Below are 17931 nucleotides of genomic sequence, written 5' to 3'. Positions count from 1 at the left end.
AATATTGGTAGAAAACACACAACAATCTTTGTTGAAGAATATGCATCCATAGGGTACCTGATATTCACCTTCTAAACTAGAAGCTTCACTTTAATTAATAATGTCCAGGTAACAGAAAGGCAAAAGCTGAAAAATTAGCTTAGTGTGGCACCTCATAAGGAAGACACTGATGAAGAAATTGAAGGCTCCAGTGGATTACCAACTAGGAGAACACAAATGTGCGGACGCGCATGCACATGTGTCTCACACACACGCACACACACACACACACTCTCCCCCCTCAACACAGTTTGATATTGTCAGGATTTGCCATGTCGCACAGTGTTTGACTTTTTTTTCTGTTTTCTTAGATTTACTTCGCCCATGCAGGTCTGAAATGGATAGAACGTGCCAATCTAGATGGTTCAGAGCGTGAAAGAGTGATTCAGGAGCATTTAAATACACCTGAAGGGCTTGTTGTAGACTGGATAAATCGCAAACTCTATTGGACTGACAATGGGTATGTGCACCTCACCACATTTATGCCATTGATCATGATTATGAGTGGGCTAGGATATGATGGTGTCATATTTTCTGCACCTTGTTAGTACCAACACTGTGCTGGAGGTAACCCCTAGTGTGAGTTTTCCTCTAGAAAATAGGGAATTACATGTTAAATGTTTTTCAAATCAAATTTATCATGTCATGGAACATACAACTTGTTTTTCAGCTAAAATATTACAGCAGGTCTGAGACGTCAAAAGTCACCAAGGAAACATTTCAGGGGTTTGCTAAATTTTGCAGTCCTCAAAATTCCGAACCTTGAACAAAAACACATTTGTGCATAGATTGACCCACTCATTGTGAGGGCCTCTGATTCTCTGTTAAATAACAAGCTTTTGTTTGCTATGGAAAAGAATGGAAAAGTAAGTGAATTGGAATTCACGATTAGTCTGTTTTTTATGTGTTCATCCATTTTTCAGACCGTTTTGTTTAATTCACTAATATCTGCATTTAGTCAGACATTGCTCCAATGTATCAATAACAAAGCATCTACCCAATACTTTATATTTTGCAGGAGGTCCACTATTGAAAGGTGCGAACTGAATGGATCACAGCGACAAATGATCATCAAAGAAGGCACTCAGAAGCCAAGAGGGATAGCTGTGCACCCACAGGCAAAGTAAGATGTAATTGAGATCCTTTTCTCAGAAGGCATTGGTAACCCTGCTCTTCATTTCTTCGTCAATGATTGTGGATACGGGGAAGACGAGAACTCGATTAGTTATTGGTCATAATGACAACAAACATAGAATCGAATTTTCTGAAGCAAAGCCGAACCTGAGTTGACTAAAATTTTACAGTTAGAGCTCAAATTACTACAATTACTGAGACCCTGGTTTGGAAATTGGCAGACAACGCCTACTGTTTTTATCTAAATGTGTTCCAAAATTCCTTGATTGGCTTCAGCACATGGGTAACTAATGCAGGCTCTATACAGTGTTTAGCTTCTGACCATTATTTCTCCTATTACCAATTTACTGTCAATGGAAGTTTACTTCTCCCCAACACCTTCATTTTATCTTGACTGATCACCTGTGAAAATACTATGATAAAGTACTTAGGCATTCAACACACTGCTGAATTTACAGATGAATTTCGTCAAATAAAGATTATTTTCATCTTTTTGTAAACGTTCACAAGGTACGAAAGTCAAACCAATTCATTAATTGAGCAAAAGGCGATAAGGGTGGAAAGAATTATTTTGATCACTCTGTACGAAAGGTACAACTATAAGAATTTGATTAAATCGTTGAAAACCTGTTAGTGGATAACGTACTTATAGAAATTACCATGTTGCATTCAATTGTAAATTAAGTAGCATGTTACAGTCATATCCTAAAACAAAAAAATGGTGTAACAAGAATGCCGTGACACTAGTATAGGTCTTCTTGGCCGAAACATGTTGGTCTAATGATATACACATTTGTCGCTAATGTCAGCACTTGTGTTATCAGCCACTCACTGTTTTAATCCTGATGCCGGGTAGCTGAATAAAGTTACTATACAGCTAACCCTGTAGCCAGTTTTAGACTTTCACATCACAGCACTGCACTCTTTCCTTTTTGCACACACGCCAGTCTCACATAGGGGTTTAGTACACCCTGACTGACTCAATAAAACATCCCTGAACTCCTCCCTTGAGAGGTGGTTGTAGCCCACGTGAAGACAGGGTCTTACACATGAGGAGGCACCCCTATGATGAAGCATTACACCTCTGGTGTGTGAGGGGTTCCATCCTGTAAAGGGAAACCCCCCACTGTGCTTGGTTGAACACATTCAGACACTTTGATGACCTCCTTGTAATCCGGACCCATGGCCCCTTTTTGTGTCCTTAAAAAGCTTTGCAACAGGAATATTAAACCACTGTGCTATCTTACTGCAGTATTGGGTTGTAGGTCAAAACATCGAGGACAAAAATATCAACACATCAAAATATTGATTATCATTATATCATAAAGGGGGAAATTTATAGGTAAGTGTAGATTTGCTATTCTTAACTCCACATCAAAGTACCTTGAAGTTTTATAGATATTGTCAACGTACATGTCTGTGGAGTTAAAAACAGTACATCTATATTTAGCTTAATATACTTACTTTCATGATGTTGTCGTAGTTTATATTTTAGCAATCATATTTTGACACAACAATAGTAAAATCTCAATATTCTGGTTGGGAAACATTCCATGTGCATTACCATGATCATTAAATGTACAAAATACCAATACTCTTCTATATTCTTGTATTCCTGCTTCTCACGCTCATGTTTTTCCCAGCCATACACAGACCTTCCTTTAAAAAAAATCTTTTTTATTGAAAATTGGTCGCAAAGCGAATACAATAAACAACCTTCTATTCTGTACATGTTCACAGTTTTGATTCTTACACATTGCAAGACAGACATCAGTTTTAATATTACCACCTTTATCGATTGTATATCTGGTGCTTCTCTGCCCCTACTGCTCCACATGTGAGGAAAATCCATTGACCGGCATGCATAACAAATCCTCACTTTTATTCCATCCCCCCAGATCTTAGACCACTTTTGCGGACAGCCTCTTCCTTCATAAATCACCCTTTCCGCCTGCATACACCAATCCATATCAGCCTCCCAGTCTTGATAAATAAGGCCCAGTCACCCCCTTCCATGTCCTCATGATGTTGTGTTTTGCAATCATAAAACTTAGGGTGACCCAGGTTCTTTCTCTAGCCGTGAGGTCCGTTTTCTCCCATATATTTAGGAGACACCATTGGGGCAAGGCCACTACTTCCTTTCCGCACAGTGTTAGCATTCTTGGTATTATTTTGCCCCAGTATTTATGAATTGTTCCCATCTGACCACACATCCTGGGGCACAGTGGTGAGTTGGAGATGCCCATTTTAACTAGTGTCATACTTATATAGTATCCTCTATGTAAGATCTTTAGTTGTATTAATCTAAATCGAGAGCGTATGGCCACCTCCAGGGGGGACACCAGCGCCTCCTGCCACCCCTTGTCACTTTTGTTTCCAATGTCATCCACCCATTTGGCACGTATTTTCCCTAGGATGTCAGGGGAATTGATTAGTATCTTCCTATATGTTAGTGGTAATGTTCCTCTTTTAAATAGTCAGCCAGGAGCCTATCTTCTAGAGGGGAGTTCCGTGCCGCTAGCAATGGCCTTTTGCAATGTGCTTCCTACCTGGAGGTATCAAAACGTTTCTCCTGAGTCAAGTTTACAGTCTCTGTGAAGGTCTCTAAAGGTCTCTAAAGGGTATAGTCCTCCCTCTCGCCCATAAATCACCGACCTTGGAGAGATCGATGAGGTCCCATTTGTCAAAACCAGGTTGTTTTGCTAACACACAGCACTCCTTTGTCCCTTTGAAGTTTCATTTGAGTGTGTTTAGAATCTCTGAACCTTTTATTAGAGAACTTAATATTATCATGAACTCTCGCCAGATTTACTTGTGCAATCTGATTGGTGCATTTCATTAGAGATGCAAAGCTGGACGTTGAGGGAAAGGGCGAAGAAGCATGGATTCACATGTTAGCGTGTCCTTGCTAATAGGGCGTTAGAATTATCGCCGCTTTTTGGCCGAAAACGGCAGCAAAAACTGCGATAATTTTTTAACGCCCTCTTGTTGATATGCCCCTAAATTTTTAACCTCAACACATCTTTAAGCCAAACAGTCCTAGATCTTCCAGTTGATTAAGATAGCTACATCCACAAATAATTTAAGTTTATGTTATGCTTTGGAAACATCATTTTAAGTGGAAAAAAATGCCTTCATTGCCAGATTAACCTGCAGGGCCAGAGCTACAGAGGAAAGAATGAAAGTACACAAGATCTACCCAACAATAGCCAGTGATACTGCAGCTACAAGTGCTGCATGTCCCCGCATGTATTTATAATTGCGAGTTCTTGAATCTCCAACAAGTTTAGCTTAAAAAATGCAGGCAATGCACACGGCAAGGATAAAAAAATAGAGAGCAAATATGCACCCTCCAGAAGAGAAACAGAATATCTAGATATCATCAGCAAATGAATTATCATCAGTAAGTCAATGCCACCAAGAAGCACTAGAAGACATTAACAGAGATTGGTGTGGTTCTTATCTCTGTGCATTGCCTTAGAGGTTCAAATGAAGTTTTGAAGTGAAGCCAGAATTTAAATAGGCATGGATTCTGTAGGATCTAAGGGCCAGATGTAGGTAAATGTAATTTACCGATTTTTAAATACCGAATTTTACCGATTCGGTATTCAGAAATCGGTAAATGACATGTAGGGAAAAATTCGGTATTTTTTACCGAATCGGTAAGATTCGGTATTTACCGATTCGGTAAATACCGAATCGGTATTTACTATTGAATCCTATGGGCCTTGAAGCCCATAGGATTCAATAGCAAATACCGATTCGGTATTTACCGAATCAGTAAAAATACCGAATTGCTAAGGGGGACAGGGTGTCACTTTGACACCCTGTTGCACCCCTGTAACTGGCTTTTGTGCCATGTGGCACACAGACATGCCCTTAGGGCATGTCTGTGTGCCACATGGCACAGGTGTACATGCGCAGATGTGCATGTGCACATGAATTCGTAATTTACCATGCAATTGTATTGCATGGTAAATACCGAATTCTTAATGCCCTGTAGCACTGTTAGACATGCTACCTACATCTCAAATTACATATTCGGTATTTTTACCGAATGGTAAATTTACCGATTCGGTAAAATTCACAGAATCTGTAAATTTACCGATTCTGTCATTTTACCGATTTGGTAAAAATACTGATTCGGTAAAATTACCGAATATGTCCATTTTTGGTGCCCCTACATCTCCATAGCCCTTTACCGGTCGTAAACGGCCGAAAATCGGTATTTTCGGCCGTTTCCGATCGGTAAAGGGCTACCTACATCGGGCCCTAGATGACTAAGGGCCTGACTTAGATCTTGGCAGACAGGTTACTCTGTGACAACGTGATGTATATTCCGTCCACTGAAATATAAATCCTATTATATTTCAGCCGATATCAGTTATTATTGTGATGGGTTAACCCATCCGCCATGATCTAAATCAGGCCCTAAATCTAATCAGGGCCATTGCTTTCAACGTGTACTTCTTCAGATATAGATATGAGACTATCATATTCCATTCTGCCAAGGTCCTGACACTCTATTTTTTCAACAACAGACAAATGTTTCTAGGATTTTTACAATGGAAGAGGGCCCGATTCACAGAACTAACTTAAGACAAAATCCTAAACTTACTACCATTTTGGTATTCACCGAAGGCACTTACTCATTTTGGTATTCACAGAAGGCACTTACTCGTTTCGGTATTCAAAGAAGTCATTTAGGAGTCCTAAAGTTAGGAGTCCTAACTTTACTACTACTAAACTTGGAAAAATCCTAACTTTACGACTTTCGGTATTCACACAAGGCTTTTTGGAGTCTTAAAGTTAAGAGTCCTAACTTTAGTACTCCTAAACTGGGAAAAATCCTGACTTTCGGTATTCACAGAAGGCATTTAGGAGTCTTAAAGTTAGGAGTCCTAACTTTACTACTCCTAAACTGGGCAAAATCCTAACTTTAAGACTTTCGGTATTCACGGAAGTCATTTAGGAGTCCTAAAGTTAGGAGCCCTAACTTTACTACTCCTAAACTGAGAAAAATCCTAACTTTAAGACTTTTGGTATTCACAGAAGGCACTTACTCGTTTCGGTATTCAAAGAAGTCATTTAGGAGTCCTAAAGTTAGGAGTCCTAACTTTACTACTACTAACCTGGGAAAAATCCTAACTTTACGACTTTCGGTACTCACAGAAGGCATTTAGGAGTCTTAAAGTTAAGAGTTCTAACTTTAGTACTCCTAAACTGGGAAAAATCCTGACTTTCGGTATTCACAGAAGACATTTAGGAGTCTTAAAGTTAGGAGTCCTAACTTTACTACTCCTAAACTGGGAAAAATCCTAACTTTAAGACTTTCGGTATTCACAGAAGGCATTTAGGAGTCCTAAAGTTAGGAGTCCTAACTTTACTACTACTAAACTGGGAAAAATACTAACTTTAAGACTTTCGGTATTCACGGAAGTCATTTAGGAGTCCTAAAGTTAGGAGTCCTAACTTTACTACTCCTAAACTGGGAAAAATCCTAACTTTAAGACTTTCGGTATTCACGGAAGTCATTTAGGAGTCCTAAAGTTAGGAGTCCTAACTTTACTACTCCTAAACTGGGAAAAATCCTAACTTTAAGACTTTTGGAATTCACAGAAGGCATTTAGGAGTCCTTGGTTACATGTTTTTGCAATTGTGGGTCTGATGTAAGTAGATGCCAATGACGTTTCAAGATGTTAAAAACTTTATAAGACCAAGGATGGTAATTGGTCACCATTCTTATTGGAAGCAGTTTGTACCCTGTTTTAGTAGGTCGTGATTTAAGAGTATCTGTCTTAGTGAGTGTATGTGCTCGCCTTTCAGCTTTGGTAATGACTCTTCTGCCATACCCTCATGCCAAGAATCTAAGTTCCATGTCATCTGAGCAACCTTGAAAATCCACATCATTTGAACAGTTCCTGTGTGCCCTAAAAAATTCACCAAAAGGTATTGAATTAATTTGTATCTTGGGATGGTCACTGTATGCATGCAGTAGGGAATTGCACGCTGTCTCTTTCCTATGCATCCTACAATTGATTTTATCACTTTCCACATATAGTTCTACGTCCAAGAAAAAGATTATGTCCAAACTGAAGGACATAGTAAATGTCATATTATAGCTGTTATTATTTAAATAATCAAAGAAACGGTGCAGGTCACCAAAACTGCCCGTCCATATTAATAGGCAGTCATCTATGTATCTGCCAAAATACATGATGTAGTCATGCTATTGGGCCCCGGATCGGCCCTAGACATGCGTCGCCTCGAACCACCCCATGAAGGGACAGGCAAAGGACGGAGAAAATCTGGAGCCCATCCGCAGTCCCACAGGTATGTGGATACCAATCAGTTTTGAACAGGAAGACATTATGTTCCAAAATCATCTGTGCCATAGTTATTAACATTTCAGAATGTTCCAACAACTCCACTGGTATCTTTCGAGGAAATGACGTAATGATTCAATACCATGTTGATGTAAAATATTGGTATAAAGAGAGACAACATCAAGCGTCACCAGAATCATGGACTTATCCTAAGGAATATCCATTAAGATGTTAAGGATATGCTTGGTGTCTCTTATTGTAGAAGGTAGGTTACTTACATACGGTTGCAAATAAGTAACAACAAATTCTGGAATTTCCTCAGTTGGTCCGCCTATTCCAGACACTATTGGCCTCCCTGGTGGCCTCGTGGCATTCTTATGGATCTTAGGCAATGCATATAGGCATGGATGAAGAGGTCTATCTATCAATAAATATCTATATTCATCTTCATTCAACAATCCTGTAGTAAACCATAATTAAAGCTGTTCATTAATCAATTTGGTGATTTTAAATACAGGATTAGAGGACAATCTCTTGTAACATTGTACATTATTCAATAGACACATGATTTCCCCACTCATAGTATTCTTTATCCATAATCACAATGTTGCCACCCTTATCGGCTTCTCTTATGATAATCTCATTATTTGACATAAGTTGTTTAAGGGCAACATGTTCAGAAGATTTAAGGTTGTCTACATGTGGCATTATTTTGTGACGATTCATAAGAGCTTCACATTTGTCAAGTTCATTATTAATGACCTTGTGAAATGCATCAATGTTATTACCACTCGAAAGTTGTGGCGTCCATTTCAACCTGGGTCTAACACCATCGATGCTAGTGTTATTTTCCTCCTGTGCTGGCACTTGAGATACCCCACTGTTCATGACGAGCTCAGCTCGTCATGAGTGTATGGAGGTGTACATCATGACGAGCTGAGCTCGTCATGAGCGTCCAAGGAGCTAAGGCCACTATCCACTCTAAGATCAGTGCTACATTCAAGGTCCTGCAGAACCTTGTACATAGTAATGGGATCTTGTTCATTTTCAGTAATAGACAACAGTAATGCTGTATCCCGAATGGCTTGTATAGAAATGTCACCCACAATAACTTCAGATGCAGATTGTTTATTAACAGGAATACTAGAAGCAAAAAATGTCTTCAGTTTGAGATGTTATGTTAAAAATAATTTATAAAGTGCACGTTCACCAGCGGTTTCTTGGCGCTAAGCGGAGTCAATCAGTTACTGTGACAGTAAATAAACTTTCAAATATAAGCCTGAACAAATAACCAAGTTTTGAGAGACTTTCTAAACTGACTGTAAGAAGTGGACAGTCGCAATTCGGGGGGAAGAGAGTTCCAAAATTGTGGTTCCAGGAACGAAAATCTTAAACCTCCTTGTTTTTTGCATTTGTATGGACAAGGAGTCAGCAGGTTCACATTTGCTGACCGTAAGTCACGGGAAGGGACATAGCGCCGTACTTTAGATACGATGAAAGCCGGGCCACGGGCAGAAAGGGCTTTATAAATTGTGCAGCCAAGTTTAAAAAGGCAGCGTTGGGTGACTGGAAGCCAATGTAGCTTTTTCAACAGAGGTTTTACAGGGTGAGATTTTGGTTGACCATAGACAAGCCTGGCGGCTTGGTTCTGCACTAATTTAAGCCTCTGTAGTTGGTAGGCTGGAATGCCAGTATACAGAGAGTTGGCATAATCAATACGTGACATAACCAGAGCGAGTATAACTTGAGCCTAGCCTCGGTGGTTAAATATCTGCTTATTTTGCAGATTCTCCGGGGATGAAAGAAACAAGCATTGGCCACAGTGCTTATCTGTGCCTTCATCGTGAGGTCATTGCTAATCATTGCTAATCACAATTCCCAAACTTTTAACCGAGCTGAAAAGAGATGGAGGGCAGCCCAGTGACTGCGGACAAAAGTTGGAATTCCAGGGATTCGCAGGGCCACCAGTGAGAATCAGCTTGCTCAAAACAGAAATTATGCCATTAGAGAGGGAAATACCAGACAAATAATGAATTGAATCTCCCTTCCTGCGTTATTCATTGCTTGGCCTTTGCTCCACAAATGTGTGTTCATCCTTTCTCTTATGCCTGGATTTTCCTCTCACCCTACATCCTCTCTTTCTCTTCCTTGCATATCCTCTCTCTGTTTTATATTGTTTTGCTTGTTCCCTATGCAAATTCTTTGGACCTCACGTAAAAAATTGTTTCCCATTGGTGCACTAGATGCCGTTTTCAAATTACCTACCTCGCCTGTTACTGAGATGTTACTAGATGAAGCTGTACTGACAGCGCTGAGTAGGGAAGTTTTGCTTACACCATGCTGTAAGTCTTGCTTGACTAAACAATTAAGGGTGGTTTATGTTATACCAAGGCTACCTTATATTTGTTTTAGCCCTGACGAAGTTTTTGGCTGATTTGCCTGATAGACGAAACACATGTTGGCAATCTTGTGGTTATCCTGTGGTTTTGGACAGCATACAACAAGAAATGTGACCATTGAGGATGCTGTGAAAATGGAATAAAAAGAAAAAATTTAACCCATCGGGGAATTGAGACTTTATATGTGCCTTTACTTCTACAATTGTTGCTCAGGCTTTAAATTGTTAATTTATATCCAGGGTAGACTTTGTCCCTCTACTTACAACATTTGGCAGTGGTTGTATTTCAACATCATAAATGATCGGGTTGCACTCCCCCTTCTCTGTCAAGGTTTCTCCCGTTAACTCTCAAAGTCCATCCTATATGCGTGCATTTACACTGGTGACGTGCCTAGCCCAAACTGCACGTTATAACTAAACACAATCATGATGGGGTTGTCTTTTAACCCCAAACCAGTGGCACTGCCCATCCTGCATTTGCAAATATTCATTTTCCTTTTGAACTTTTTACGCAAATTCGCTCCTTTAAATTTCATTTTCCATTCACTCTTTCATTGTAATCTTTTAAGTCCACATGCAGGTGACTGCAATTTTCAAAGGTTTCTCATGTTTAGGTGGGCCGTCCGAACCTCTTCTTCAAAAACACGTACAAAGGCAATTTCCATCAGAAGCAGTTTTATTAATGTCCAATGCATTTCGAGTCTCGAGGACTCTTGGTCATGGACAACTGAAATTAACAATAAGATGTACATTACAATCTTGTAAATACGCACTTACATTGTGTTTTATGCATATGCTAATTTCACTCACTCTCATAACTATAGACGCCTTGAACCCACATTGAAAATAACTACAATTTTCACTATACTGTAACAGTTTATTCTCTATGTATGTGCATGTCACTATTACGTTCAATCAAAGATTCCCGAATCCAGTTACCTCATTCTCATTAGTAAACATCTGACGTTGCCACCTCCCATGTTCCATTGACCTGAAATGTAATCCTCCCCACTCGTCAATCATCAGTCTCTTCCATTTACCTCGCCGTATATAATGGCCCTGGTTTACAAACCTACTTTTCCTTCCCTTCATGCATTTTCCACCCACTTCTTTGCTTCTTAATCCCCCATTCTTTTCCTCCCTGCTCAACGTTCGTGCTATCTCTTTTCTGCAAGCTAACTCCTCTCCCCTCTGCCTACTCTCGAGAACAACCTTCTGTAATCTACACCCAAATTACGGAAAAACAGCCCACTCGTACCTGCTGTTAAAAACTCGTCCTCCTCACATCTTGCACTGAATGATTAACTAAGTGATTTACCCACCTCCATTTAAACTGAGTCTCTACCCCTCCCCCTATTATGTCACGTTATCTTATCTCACCTAGACCAATGGAAATCAACTGATTTTTTTACAAAACTCCAAATCCCATAGTGCACTTCAGCTGTTTGCGCAAACTATTGCTAATTAATTCATGGAAATGTCGTACTTTTTTAAAAAAACGCAACCTATGCAACTCATTTTTCTTATTCGAACTGCTGACAGTATTCAGAAACACTAAACATGATAAAATCTGTTCGTAAGGTGTCCAAAGTTCATTACTGTTATTACAGTGTTAATCCAACTCCCATAGACTCGTCGTCAACCCGCTTGATGAAAAAGATGTTCCGCCTTGCATGTGGTGGTTGCAAAATTACACGAAGTTCTTAATTAATCTTGTTCTTTCAATGTGGGTGCTAACCCGGTAGGGCAAATCTGTTAACAACATCATAAATGATCGGGTTGCACTCCCCCTTCTCTGTCAAGGTTTCTCCCGTTAACTCTCAAAGTCCATCCTATATGCGTGCATTTACACTGGTGACGTGCCTAGCCCAAACTGCACGTTATAACTAAACACAATCATGATGGGGTTGTCTTTTAACCCCAAACCAGTGGCACTGCCCATCCTGCATTTGCAAATATTCATTTTCCTTTTGAACTTTTTACGCAAATTCGCTCCTTTAAATGTCATTTTCCATTCACTCTTTCATTGTAATCTTTTAAGTCACATGCAGGTGACTGCAATTTTCAAAGGTTTCTCATGTTTAGGTGGGCCGTCCGAACCTCTTCTTCAAAAACACGTACAAAGGCAATTTCCATCAGAAGCAGTTTTATTAATGTCCAATGCATTTCGAGTCTCGAGGACTCTTCGTCAGGGACAACTAAAATTAACAATAAGATGTACATTACAATCTTGTAAATACGCACTTACATTGTGTTTTATGCATATGCTAATTTCACTCACTCTCATAACTATAGACGCCTTGAACCCACATTGAAAATAACTACAATTTTCACTATACTGTAACAGTTTATTCTCTATGTATGTGCATGTCACTATTACGTTCAATCAAAGATTCCCGAATCCAGTTACCTCATTCTCATTAGTAAACATCTGACGTTGCCACCTCCCATGTTCCATTGACCTGAAATGTAATCCTCCCCACTCGTCAATCATCAGTCTCTTCCATTTACCTCGCCGTATATAATGGCCCTGGTTTACAAACCTACTTTTCCTTCCCTTCATGCATTTTCCACCCACTTCTTTGCTTCTTAATCCCCCATTCTTTTCCTCCCTGCTCAACGTTCGTGCTATCTCTTTTCTGCAAGCTAACTCCTCTCCCCTCTGCCTACTCTCGAGAACAACCTTCTGTAATCTACACCCAAACTACGGAAAAACAGCCCACTCGTACCTGCTGTTAAAAACTCGTCCTCCTCACATCTTGCACCGAATGATTAACTAAGTGATTTACCCACCTCCATTTAAACTGAGTCTCTACCCCTCCCCCTATTATGTCACGTTATCTTATCTCACCTAGACCAATGGAAATCAACTGATTTTTTTACAAAACTCCAAATCCCATAGTGCACTTCAGCTGTTTGCGCAAACTATTGCTAATTAATTCATGGAAATGTCGTACTTTTTTAAAAAAACGCAACCTATGCAACTCATTTTTCTTATTCGAACTGCTGACAGTATTCAGAAACACTAAACATGATAAAATCTGTTCGTAAGGTGTCCAAAGTTCATTACTGTTATTACAGTGTTAATCCAACTCCCATAGACTCGTCGTCAACCCGCTTGATGAAAAAGATGTTCCGCCTTGCATGTGGTGGTTGCAAAATTACACGAAGTTCTTAATTAATCTTGTTCTTTCAATGTGGGTGCTAACCCGGTAGGGCAAATCTGTTAACAACATCATAAATGATCGGGTTGCACTCCCCCTTCTCTGTCAAGGTTTCTCCCGTTAACTCTCAAAGTCCATCCTATATGCGTGCATTTACACTGGTGACGTGCCTAGCCCAAACTGCACGTTATAACTAAACACAATCGAAAAGAGATATAGGTTGTATTTTCCTGTGCATGATTCCCCTGCTGCCTTAATTGCTCAGTTAACATGCAGATACAACATTGGCTGACTTATCCAACCATTCTCGCTGCTGTGCAGAGGCCCCTTACCCCCTTTGAATGGTGGCTAGTCACAAAGACCTCAGACAAGCGACTCATAAAAGACTTGTATGGATTCATACAGGATGATAGCTAACAGACTAAGTCAGCGGGACAGAGACGCTGGGGTACTGAATTAGGGCGAACCATGTCACAGAAGGAGTGGTGGAAACCTCCTTTAGAGCCAGACACCAAGCACAAAACACAGCTAGCATTGAGACAGCTACCAAATCACAACGTGTTGGTTTCTTACAACCGTGCACCTACATAAATGTAGCTCTTCAAGGAGTGTAGACTGCTGGACGGGATGTGGCTCAACTGGGACATTGCTCCACATGCTCTGGGACTCATAATGCATCACACAAATGTCCTTACTTATATTATACAGGGGCTTCCCAATGCTCTTATGTTCCACCTTAAATCCTGCAGAGGGCATCATATTGGTCTGGCTCTGGGAAAAGCCCTTCAGAATATCTCTTGCAAAAAGAACAATTGATGGACAGAATGCTGAACAATGTTATACATTCACCCCAGTACAGAGATCTGGGCGTAAATCCATCGTTTTTTGCTCACCATGCCTTTCCAGTTTGGACCCAGCCATATGCAAATCAGTCTTGACCCTGCGCCCAATGGGAACAGTCCCACCCGAACTGCCAGGCTGGGTCCTCCCTGGACTGGAAACAAGCATCCTAGCATCGGTTTTGGGCTTTCAGCCCTCATCAGCCAGGATAGCTTGACTCCAGTGGCATGGAGAGCACGGGACCAACGTCGGGGCATACCCGTCCCACTCAGGGTGACAAATGCAAAAAGAACAAGTGATGGACAGAATGCAGAACAATGTTATATATTCACCCCAGTACAGAGATCTGGGTCTAAATCCATTGTTTTTTGCTCACCATGCCATTCCAGTTTGAACCCAGCCACATACAGATCAGTCGTGACCCTGCGCCCCATGGGAACAGTCCAGCCCAAACTGCCAGGCCGGGTCCTCCCTGGACTGGTGAACAAGTATCCTTGGACCAGTTTCAGGCTTTCAGCCCTTATCAGCCAGGTTAGCTTGACTCCAGTGGCATGGAGAGCACAGGACCCACGTCTGGCCATACACGTCCCACTCGGGGTGACAAATGAAAAAAGAACAATTGATGGACAGAATGCAGAACAATGTTATACATTCACCCCAGTACAGAGATCTGGGTCTAAATCCATTGTTTTTTGCTCACCATGCCATTCCAGTTTGAACCCAGCCATAAGCAAATCAGTCTTGACCCTGTCCTCAATAGGAACAATCTAGCCCGAACTGCCAGGCCAGGTTCTTCCTGGAATGGAAACAAGCATCCCAGGAATGTTTTTGGGCTTTCAGCCCTCATCAGCCAGGTTAGCATGACTCCAGTGGCATGGAGAGCACAGGACCCACGTCTGGGCTTACCCGTCCCACTCGGGGTGACAAATGAAAAAAGAACAATTGATTGACAGAATGTAGAACAATGTCATACATTCACTCAAGTACAAATCAGCCTTGACCCTGTGCCCAGTGGGAACAGTCCAGCCCGAACTGCCAGGCCAGGTCCTCCCTGGACTGGAAACAAGCATCCTAGGGCCGGTTTCGGGCTTTCAGCCCTCATCAGCCAAGATAGCTTGACTCCAGTGGCATGGAGAGCATGGGACTCACGTCTGAGCATACCCGTCCCCTTCGGGGTGACAAATGCAAAAAGAACAATTGATGAACAGAATGCAGAACAATGTCATACATTCACCCCAGTACAGAGATCTGGGCCTAAATCCATCGTTTCTTTTGCTCACCGTGCCATTCCAGTTTGGACCCAGCTATATGCAAATCAGTCTTGACCCTGCACCGAATTGGAACAGTCCAGCCTGAACTGCCAGGCCAGGTCCTCCCTGGACTGGAAACAAGCATCCTAGCATCGGTTTTGGGCTTTCAGCCCTCATCAGCCAGGATAGCTTGACTCCACTGGCATGAAGAGCACGGGACTCACGTCTGAGCATACCCGTCCCACTCGGGGTGACAGATGCAAAAAGAACAATTGATGGTCAGAATGCAGAATAATGTCATACATTCACCCCAGTACAGAGATCTGGGCCTAAATCCATTGTTTTTTTTGCTCACCATGCCATTCCAGTTTGAACCCAGCCATATGCAAATCAGTCTTGACCCTGCGCCCAATAGGAACAGTCCAGCCCGAACTGCCAGGCCAGGTCCTCCCTGGCCTGGAAACAAGCATCCTAAGACCGGTTTCGGGCTTTCAGCCTTCATCAGCCAGGATAGCTTGACTCCAGTGGCAAGGAGAGCACGGGACTCACCTCTGGACATACCCGTTCCACTGGAGGTGACAAATGCAAAAAGAACAATCGATGGACAGAATGTAGAACAATGTCATACATTCACTCAAGTACAAATCAGCCTTGACCCTGTGCCCAGTGGGAACAGTCCAGCCCGAACTGCCAGGCCAGGTCCTCCCTGGACTGGAAACAAGCATCCTAGGGCCGGTTTCAGGCTTTCAGCCCTCATCAGCCAAGATAGCTTGACTCCAGTGGCATGGAGAGCATGGGACTCACGTCTGAGCATACCCGTCCCCTTCGGGGTGACAAATGCAAAAAGAACAATTGATGAACAGAATGCAGAACAATGTCATACATTCACCCCAGTACAGAGATCTGGGCCTAAATCCATTGTTTCTTTTGCTCACCGTGCCATTCCAGTTTGGACCCAACTATATGCAAATCAGTCTTGACCCTGCACCGAATTGGAACAGTCCAGCCTGAACTGCCAGGCCAGGTCCTCCCTGGACTGGAAACAAGCATCCTAGCATCGGTTTTGGGCTTTCAGCCCTCATCAGCCAGGATAGCTTGACTCCACTGGCATGAAGAGCACGAGACTCACGTCTGAGCATACCCGTCACACTCGGGGTGACAGATGAAAAAAGAACAATTGATGGTCAGAATGCAGAATAATGTCATACATTCACCCCAGTACAGAGATCTGGGCCTAAATCCATTGTTTTTTTTGCTCACCATGCCATTCCAGTTTGAACCCAGCCATATGCAAATCAGTCTTGACCCTGCGCCCAATAGGAACAGTCCAGCCCGAACTGCCAGGCCAGGTCCTCCCTGGCCTGGAAACAAGCATCCTAAGACCGGTTTCGGGCTTTCAGCCTTCATAAGCCAGGATAGCTTGACTCCAGTGGCAAGGAGAGCACGGGACTCACCTCTGGACATACCCGTTCCACTGGAGGTGACAAATGCAAAAAGAACAATCGATGGACAGAATGTAGAACAATGTCATACATGCCCCACAGTACAGAGATCTGGTCTAAACTGAGGTGGCAAAGTGAGCTAAAAAATATTGTTGGATTCATCCCAGATATGTGACTGGGGGTGAGTGTCTGAAAAGTTTCGGCACTCCATCCATCATCTCCTTGTGTTTGCTTTATTCGCCCTAAGTTGGTAGGGTATGCCCAGACGTGGGTCCCTTGCTCATTGTGCCACTGGATTCAAGCTAGCCCGGCTGATGAACGGTGTTACCCAGAAACCGGTCCCAGGATGCTTATTTCTGGTCTAAGGTAGACATGGTTTGGCAGTTCAGGCTGGACTGTTCCCATGAAGCACAGGGTCAAGACTTATTTGCATATAGCTATGTCTGAACTTGGGTGGCAAAGTGAGCTAATTAATGATGATGGATTAAACCAAGAGTGTCTGAAAAATGTCAGCGCTCTGTCTATCATCTCCTTGTGTTTGATCTGTTTTATATTTGGTAGGCCTAACATTCTGAACAGTCGATGAATAGTAAACCTTCAAGAGAAAAGTGAGGTTTAAGGCATCTTGGGAGAAGGATTAGTGATTAGGCTACTTTGTATGAGTCTGTGGAAAGGTAGAGTCGAAGTAGGCCTCTTTCTGCAACTCTCTTGCTTCTTTTTGCACCTTTCTTCCTCTTTCTGGACTTCTTTTGCCTCTTTATGCCCTTCCCTTGCTTCTTTCTGCCCCTTTCCTCCTCTTTCTGCACATGTCCTACCTATGTAAGCATACTTAGAAATCAGTTTTTAAAACACCTTACAAATTCACTGAAAAAACAGAGGTCTCAGTACATTATAGCTAGGAATCAGCAGTTAAAACACCTTTGACATTCACTGAAAAAAACACTGGTTTCAGGGACCTTATAGTTAGTTGGACATTTCACTCGCATAAAACCAGAGAAATTTGGCTGTTATAGTTAGTTGAGCTAACTATAACTTGCGCCCCTGTAATTCACTACTGATGACGTCACATATTACATCACTCATGACATGGTCAGTGGCCTCACTGATGATATCACTGATGACATCATCCACTTACTATCTGATGCACCTCTTCACACCATAACATAACCTTTAATACATTCACTATAAAATATAGAGTAGCATTCTTGAAACCATAGACACACCAAAACCAGTTAGATAATTCCCATTCACTGATTCATAGGTGTGCACACATCCACTCATTCACCCATACAGTCACTCATTCATGCAGTCACTCATCTATACAGCCACTGATATATG

The 17931-nt window shown here is 41.8% G+C and overlaps 1 protein-coding gene across 1 annotated transcript in view; it reads left to right on the top strand.

The window, feature by feature from the left end:
* EGF (epidermal growth factor) overlaps positions 1 to 17931 on the top strand; it is a 529267-nt gene that overhangs the window by 286137 nt on the left and 225199 nt on the right. The window contains exons 11-12 of the mRNA XM_086961608.1: positions 351 to 499; positions 1058 to 1162. Coding sequence (XP_086817734.1) covers positions 351 to 499; positions 1058 to 1162 — 254 coding nt within the window. The remainder of the gene's footprint in view (positions 1 to 350; positions 500 to 1057; positions 1163 to 17931) is intronic.

Source organism: Lissotriton vulgaris, chromosome 3_1 (assembly GCF_964263255.1).
Source record: "Lissotriton vulgaris chromosome 3_1, aLisVul1.2, whole genome shotgun sequence".
Taxonomy (NCBI): Eukaryota; Metazoa; Chordata; class Amphibia; order Caudata; family Salamandridae; genus Lissotriton; species Lissotriton vulgaris.
Note: the sequence above shows the minus strand (reverse complement) of the source record. Positions and strands in the feature narration are given on the sequence as shown.